This window comes from Microcebus murinus, chromosome 28 (genome assembly GCF_040939455.1).
Source record: "Microcebus murinus isolate Inina chromosome 28, M.murinus_Inina_mat1.0, whole genome shotgun sequence".
Classification (NCBI taxonomy): domain Eukaryota; kingdom Metazoa; phylum Chordata; class Mammalia; order Primates; family Cheirogaleidae; genus Microcebus; species Microcebus murinus.
In genome coordinates, this window is record NC_134131.1 from 495580 (window position 1) to 503464 (window position 7885).

The 7885-nt window shown below is 58.3% G+C and overlaps 1 protein-coding gene across 2 annotated transcripts in view; it reads left to right on the plus strand.

The window, feature by feature from the left end:
- Window positions 1-2400, plus strand: part of HRH2 (histamine receptor H2) — a 42676-nt gene extending 40276 nt beyond the window's left edge. Inside the window, exon 4 of one of the 2 annotated variants that reach the window (XR_001158260.3) lies at window positions 1733-1821. Coding sequence is in view for 1 of the 2 variants with exons in the window: in XM_012781540.3 (XP_012636994.1) it covers window positions 1733-1967 (235 nt within the window). In the remaining variant the exon portion in view is untranslated. Of the gene's footprint in view, window positions 1-1732 lie in introns of both variants that reach the window. The other variant, XM_012781540.3, reaches the window with a different exon arrangement.
- Window positions 2401-7885: the final 5485 nt, after the last annotated feature.

A 7885-nucleotide genomic window follows, 5' to 3' on the forward strand; every position in this document is an offset into this window, starting at 1 on the left:
GGCCGGGCGCGGTGGCTCACGCCTGTAATCCTAGCACTCTGGGAGGCCGAGGCGGGTGGATTGCTCAAGGTCGGGAGTTCGAAACCAGCCTGAGCAAGACCCCGTCTCTACTAAAAATAGAAAGAAATTAATTGACCAACTAAAAGTATATTTACAAAAAATGAGCCGGGCATGGTAGCACATGCCTGTAGTCCCAGCTACTCGGGAGGCTGAGGCAGGAGGATCTCTTGAGCCCAGGAGTTTGAGGTTGCTGTGAGCTATGCTGACGCCACGGCACTCTAGCCCGGGCAACAGAGTAAGAGACTCTGTCTCAAAAAAATAAAATAAAGTAAAAGTAAAAATACTTAATGACTAAATTGACAGGTAACAAAGATATGCCCAAGCAGAGGAATTACTTGAGATGTTTATTTTCTTCTATTTGTTAATCTTTATGTTCTGAATTTTTTAGCATGAACATGTGATATTTCCAAAATATTATTTTAAGTGATTTTTAAGCCCCTTAGAAGAAGGAGGTAGTTATTCCCTAGGCTCGAGCTAGCTTTGTCATTTCACTGATTTTAGTGAGAGTCACTTTCTCAGAGCCAGAGGCTGGGTCTGGAATGTTAATCCCAGGGCAAATGCCTGCCCACTTGGTCAAATATGTACACTGCGAACACAGCACGGGACGCCCGCAGCCCGCCAGAGGATGACCTTGAAGGCCAGGTGTGGGTGGGGCGCGCTGGGGAGGAGGGGCTGACCGGCCTGCCTCCAGCCCTGGCTTGGCCGGAACGGAGCGTGCCCGTGCATCAAAGGAAGTGCCCACAAAACCTTGCAAAGTCAGAGCTCCAAATCCACACCCTGAAGGCAACAGGACGCTCTTCCCTGTCTCTGCGTGGAAGGCAGAGGGGGCAGTGAGCCGGACTCCCCGGGCAGCCGGTGCGTGCTAATGCACGGCAGAGTAACGGCGAGACCTCCCCAGCCCTCCCCCAACTCATGGAAGGCACGCTGCAGAGGCTCAGCAGTCCTCTCGGTGAAATTTGGGAACAGCCGATGTCAACTGGGCTCCTCCTATGAGGAGTGTGGCACAATCCGTAAGATATTTTTTTTTTTTTTTTGAGACAGAGTCTCTTACTCTGTTGCCCGGGCTAGAGTGCCGTGGCGTCAGCCTAGCTCACAGCAACCTCAAACTCCTGGGCTCAAGCGATCCTCCTGCCTCAGCCGCCCGAGTAGCTGGGACTACAGGCATGCGCCACCATGCCCGGCTAATTTTTTGTATATATATTTTTATTTGGTCAATTAATTTATTTCTATTTTTGGTAGAGTCGGGGTCTCGCTCAGGCTGGTTTCGAACTCCTGACCTTGAGCAATCCGCCCGCCTCGGCCTCTCAGAGTGCTAGGATTACAGGCGTGAGCCACCGCACCCGGCCTGTAAGATATTTTATAACAAGAATTCTTCCAGGAGTTGGAAAGGCAGGATGTTTTTACCTCCACGTGGGGTTCAGAGAAGCCAACTAACTTGATCAGGGGCACGCAGCATGTGAGAAGCAGAGTTTGGATTTGAAAGTGAGTCTCCGGAAGGTTCCTCCTCGTGGGTTGAGCTGCTCTGGGCGGCAGAGGGGGGTCCCCTGGCCCATCCCACTCCACCATTCCCCGGGCTTGGCTTAGGAGAAGCAAAGTCGAGAGGCCCAGCCCAGGCCCCCCCGGCCTTGCCCTGTGGCCCCCTCAGCCGCGGCCTGTGCTTGTGTCTCCCCAGGAAGCCGGCGCTGTCCTGCACCGCCTGCGCCAGCAACCTCCTGAGCTGCTGCAAGAGCCTGTGGGGGAGCAGGGCCCTCCAGAGACACGTGGGAGGCCCCGTGGAGGAGCCACCGGGGGGGCCGCCGTCTGAGCAGCCACCGAGCCCACCACTCCCGGAAGACAGGAGGACGTTGCCCTCCAAGGCTGTCCACACCCCGCCCCAGGACACTGAGGATGCTGCTCCCAGTCCCTAAGATGTGACTCCTGGAGCCCCCAGGGACCCAACCCCCGAAGCCACCGAGAACGCACCCCGGCCGGAGTCTGCGGGTCCCAGAGCAACAGAGCCGGACGCCGGGGTCCCTGGGCCCCCCGGGCCTCGGGTGGAACAGCCTGTCCTGTGCCCGGCATTCCCAGGCAGCCGCTCGGGGCTCCTCTGGGCCCAGTGGGCCGAGTCCCGCAGGCTCACAGCTCACGCTGGTGCTGGCCCGGGGAGCCGTGAGCAGAGACGGCGGGAAGGACGGGGATGTGTGCATGCGTGTGCACGGACGTGTGTGTGTGTGGGTGGGGGGGACATGCATGTCCCTGGAGCAAGGTGAAGAGCATTGCTATGAAGCACCAGTGTCTCTCTCCCTCATGGGTTCTGCAGGAGGAAGGAAGGGAAGGGAAGGGAAGGGAAGGACAGGGAAGGGAAGGGAAGGGAAGGGAAGGGAAGGGAAGGGAAGGGAAGGGAAGGGAAGGACAGGGAAGGGAAGGGAAGGGAAGGAAGGGAAGAACAGGGAAGGGAAGGACAGGGAAGGGAAGGGAAGGGAAGGGAAGGGAAGGGAAGGACAGGGAAGGGAAGGGAAGGGAAGGGAAGGGAAGGGAAGGGAAGGGAAGGGAAGGGAAGGGAAGGGAAGGGAAGGACAGGGAAGGGAAGGACAGGGAAGGGAAGGGAAGGGAAGGGAAGGGAAGGGAAGGGGAAGGGAAGGGAAGGGAAGGACAGGGAAGGGAAGGGAAGGGAAGGGAAGGGAAGGACAGGGAAGGGAAGGACAGGGAAGGGAAGGACAGGGAAGGGAAGGACAGGGAAGGGAAGGACAGGGAAGGGAAGGACACAGAAGGGAAGCGAAGGACACGGAAGGGAAGAGAACCAGCCTTTCCCAAGCACCTGTTGGCACTAGGCACGTCCCCCGCATGAGCTCCCCAAATCCTTGTCACATGCGCTGATAGTAAGGATCACCACCCACCTTGATGGAGGTGGAAACTGAGGCTCAGAGAAGTGCAGGACCTGCCAAGTCCACTCCACCAGCAAGTGTGCCTGGCGCGTAGGGGCACCAAAAAACACTTGCTGAATGAATGAATGAATGAATGAATGAATGAGGGGGAGGGCAGGTGAAAAGCCAGGCTCCCGCCCCTGCTCTCGACACTACAGCACACTGCGCCCGAGAGAGAGAGAGAGAGAGAGAGAGAGACAGACAGACAGACAGACAGACAGTCGCGACTCGCCTGCCCTGCTCCCAGCCTGCAGACCCAGGGAAAGTGCGGCCTGAGAGCTGAGTGCAGGCCGGGCTTCTGCCCCCAGGGCTCCTCAGCGTGTCTCTCTGGCTGACCGCACCCTCCCTGGTCTCCAAGAGCCCTCCTGGTTCCCCCCCCCCGCCCCCAGTCCACCCAAGCTTCTCTGTCCCTTCTACAAATCGTGGTCCTCCACCTGGCTGTCAGGTGTCTGACATCTGAGGCTCTGTCCTGAGTCTTCCCTTCTTGCTCCCGTGTCTGCATCCCGTGGCCCCGGTTGCCAGGCGAGAGGAGATGTTTGCCCACAGGTTTACAGCCGCCTGGGACCCACGGCCACCGACCCACCCACCCAGCGGCAGCCCACCTGGAAGGTGCTCCCAGCCCGTGTTCGCCCTCCTGGCCTGCCGTGCCCCCTGGGCTCCCCTTCTCAGACGGCCGACCCTCACTGGCACCTCCCTTCGCCTGGCCCTGGTGGCCAGCACTCTGCAGTCCCGCCCCACACGTGCCCACTGTCCACTTGCTTCTCCCCGCCTGCCCTGGCGTCCTTTGGTCTGGCTGCTGTGGTCTCCCTCGGGACGGCTGGAGCAGCTCCTGACACCCCTCCCTCCCGGCATCTGCCTCTCCCTTCGCCCACCCCCACCCAGCCCTGCGTGCCCTCCCCCACTCCTGCACTGACACCCGCCGGCACCCCAGTCCCTTTGAGCCAGTTAACCGCATGAGATCCCGCCTCAAATGTCACTTCCTTGCGGACACCTTCCTCGACCCTCCGTGCTGGGTCTGCCACCCCCCTCGGAACTGCCCTTGGAAGGCACGGGCGCGGTTGTCGGATCGCGGCCGCTGGTGGGATTCCCCGAGCAGTGTCCGTCTCTCCCACGCACGAGGCCCTGGGTCCTGCCCGGCTGTGGCTGTTGTCTGGCCCCTAGAAGCAGAAGCTTGAAAATGTTGGGCGAATGAGCAGAGAAAATAAAGAGTGCAGGGAGTGGACCAAGCAGGTACTCTAAGCAGCGTATCTGCTGATAGACCCAGAGGCATGGTTTGCCCTGGTGACTCCCAGAGATGCCTGCTGAGCCTCTTGCCTGAATCCCTTCTGGAACCCCCAGAACCCCCTCCTCTGAGGCTTTCCCAGAAGTCTGAGGCTTTCCCAGGAGTCTGAGGCTTGCCCAGGAGTCTGAGGCATGGGGTCTCCCGGTCATGGCCACGTAGCTGGAGTGGAAGCCAAGCAGTCTGGCCCTCGTGGGCTCTCGGGTCAGGGCTGTGAGCAGGTGCCGGGCGCCCCTCTGCAGAGACTCCCGCCAGCCCGACTCTGGGCTGCCCTGCCCCGGGAGGCTTCCCGGAGCCGGAGGAGGGACATCTGCAGCGGGACCCGGATCCGTGTTTGTGCTGCCATCGTGTTCCAATAAAACTGCCGAGACAGATGCTGCCTCTCGGTTTTATTTTTTAACTTCCTGGTGAAGAAACGCTTCCTTCCCAAAACCTTCATCAGACGGGGCGTCTTGATTTAGAAAAAAAGAGTCATGATAAAATGTGGCCTAAAGGCCACATTGAAAATCTCCTTAAATAGAAGGCAGTCTAGAAGTTTTGCAGGAGCTAGGTGTCGTGCCAGAAGATCATGCCGGAAACTCCGGAGGCCCGATCGATCCGGAGGGTCTGGTGGGCCAGGGACGTGGGGGGCGGGCTGGGTGCTCGCAGAGTGCAGTATTTCGGAAGCTGTCAGAGGCAGGGACGCTTTGTTACATGGGAGAAAAGGACATCTTTGAAATGGAACCCTTGCCAATCAAGCAGGCCCACAACAGAGAGTGGATGCAAGTAAGAAAGCAGGTCAACCTGCACCCGAATGTTTATAGCAGCACAATTCATAGTCGCAAGGCTGTGGAAACAGCCCAAGTGCCCATCAATCCAAGAATGGATTAATAAAATGTGGTATATGTATACCATGGAGTACCATTCAGCTCTAAGAAACAACGGTGATATAGCACATCTCATATTTTCCTGGTTAGAGCTGGAACCTATACTACTAAGTGAAGTATCCCAAGAATGGAAAAACAAGCACCACATGTACTCACCAGCAAACTGGTATTAACTGAGCAGCACCTAAGTGGACACATAGGTACTACAGTAACAGGGTATTGGGCAGGGGGGAGTGGGAGGGGGCGGGTATAGACATACATAATGAGTGAGATGTGCACCATCTGGGGGATGGTCATGCTGGAAACTCAGACTTGTGGGGGGAGGGGGGAAAGGGCCTTTTTTTAAACCTTAAAATCTGTACCCCCATAATATGCCGAAATAAAAAAAAATTCAGCAAAGAAAAAAAAAAGAAGAAAGCAGGTCAAGAGAAAATTCATGCATCTTGTGCAAGGAGTGAATCCCCAAGATGCCAGCAGCAGGTTTTAAGAGAGGGAGGAAGGGCTGGCCAGCGCGAGGGCTCCGCTGGTAACTGCGGCGCAGCCTGAGGGGGGAAGGCTGGGGGTGTGGAAGTCTGAACCTGGGACACCCCCCGCCCCCAGAAGCTAACAAGACACACCTCGATGCATCTGCACAAGCGGAGAGGAGATCACACCGGTCAATCAAAGCTTGCAGGGACCGCTCTGCTCAAAAGGAGCTCTAATACCTTTCAGGGAAGGGAAACTCAGAACGGTGCTGGGAGCGGGCTGGGTCCGCAGAAGATGTGAGCTGTCCCTGACCGGCTGCTAAGCCCCGAACCACAGCCACCACCGTGAGGAATGCTGGGCAGGAGGTGGGCACCGTGCCAGGGCAGGGGCCTGGGAACCACCACGTCCGAGCCCCGTCCCGGCAGCTTCCGATTCTGCCAGTGAGAATATGGAAGGGGAGCAGAAGCCGCTGTCGCTGCCCAGACAGAGGGGGCCTGGGGCCAGAGGGCCCTCTCGGGGCCACCTGGGGGCGTGATGTCTCCTCCCTCGAGTCACGGGAGGCCTTTGAAAGGCTTTCTGTGGAGGACCCTTAAACGGTGAGCTCTGTGTTGTGCGAAGGGCATCCGGACCCCAGTTGAGAAAGGAAGTTGGGTGGGGGCACCTACGGGGGCGGGGGGCGGGGGCAGCCACATTCCAGGAGCATCTGCTCAAGGACCTGCAGACCTCAAGGACCTATGGACACCTGGGAATGCAAAAGGCGGGCACCTGTGCCCCCCCCCCCCGAGGGCTGGCCGCTACCTGAGCGTTAGGAGGAATTGGGGAGGGAAAGGGCCCCCAGCGGGTCTCCCAGGGAGGGAGGTGCAGTGTGCGGGGCGTGGGAGGAAGCAGACCCAGCAGCTGAGATGTTCTGCAGGGCACACAGGGCCAGGCTGTGCTCACACCCAGTTCAGAAGCTTGGTGGGCGCCTGGGAGGGAGCCGTTTAGCATCTCGTCTCTGCGAGCCAGGCGGGAGGAGCACCCAGGCTCCCTTGCATGATTGAGCCTTGCGCAGTGCCTGCATGCCCAGCGCCCCGGCCACGGCGTCTCCCGGGCCGGCTGTCGAGGGGAGTTTGCCATCCTTGTCGTACAGGAGGGAACGGGAGCTCCCCTGAGGTCAGCTGTCTGTCTCCTGTCACATGGCAGGAAAGGATCTCCAGGGACACACGCACACCTGCCAGGATTCCAAGCATTCCAGGGAGGACTCAGGAGCCCTCAAAGGTCACTAACTGCCCGCAGGAGGCTCACGAGGGGATACCCTCCACCCCGTCCACAGCCCCCCAAGGGGCTCATAACTCATTATTTGGGAGGTCACTGCAGGAGTTGGCACCACGTTTGGGACCTCCCTGCCCGCTCCATGCTTCTCACGCCCCGAGATGGCCCGGCCTGAGCTGGCGCCCTGGCCTGGCAGGACCACAGCCCCCATTCCCCGGGGCATTGCCCAAGCTCTCATGTGCCCAGCGGGCCTGGCAGGTTCCCAGGGAAACAGGGCCCCAGAGGGACCTGCAGCCTGGGCTATGCGGCTCCCAGACAAGCCTCCCGCCACTCCCAGCCGGCACTGCCCAGCCCTCCCTGCACCCAGACACCATGTCGGCCCTGCGGGCACCACGCCCGTGCCCCTGACGCCCAGCCCTTCCACGTAGAGGTCAGCGTCTCCACAAGCTGGGGCCCCAAAGGAACACCCCAGGTAAGTGTCCTAGCTATGAGTCCTGCCATATCTGCTTGTCCACGTCTTTCCTTCGTTATTCACATTGTGGAATTTAATTTTTAAGGACATAAGTGATCGTACAGATGCAGTCTTTCTTTAAATCCCAACATGACAGAGAAAAGCTACAGTTCATTGGACGCCCCCCTCCCCACATCCTGTTTCCCGAGCAAGTTCCTCCCAGGCAACCACCGATACCCCAGTTTGTGTCTGGTCCGGTTTTATTTGTTTTGCTTTTCAACATAAAAGTTATTCTGCACCCAAGGAACTGAACTCAACAATATGTCTTCAAGCTTCAGCCGCAGTGGCACATGAAGATCTTCCTCTTTATTTTTAGTCGCCGGGGCGGTGTCCCGTAGGTAGTGTTGGTAGGTACCTCAGAAGCCACAGACATTGGAGTCATTTCTACTTAATTTTAATTTTTTTTTTTTTGAGACGGGGTTTCACTTTGTTGCCCAGGCTAGAGTGAGTGCGGTGGCGTCAGCCTAGCTCACAGCAACCTCACACTCCTGGGCTCAAGCGATCCTCCTGCCTCAGCCTCCCGAGTAGCTGGGACTACAGGCATACGCCA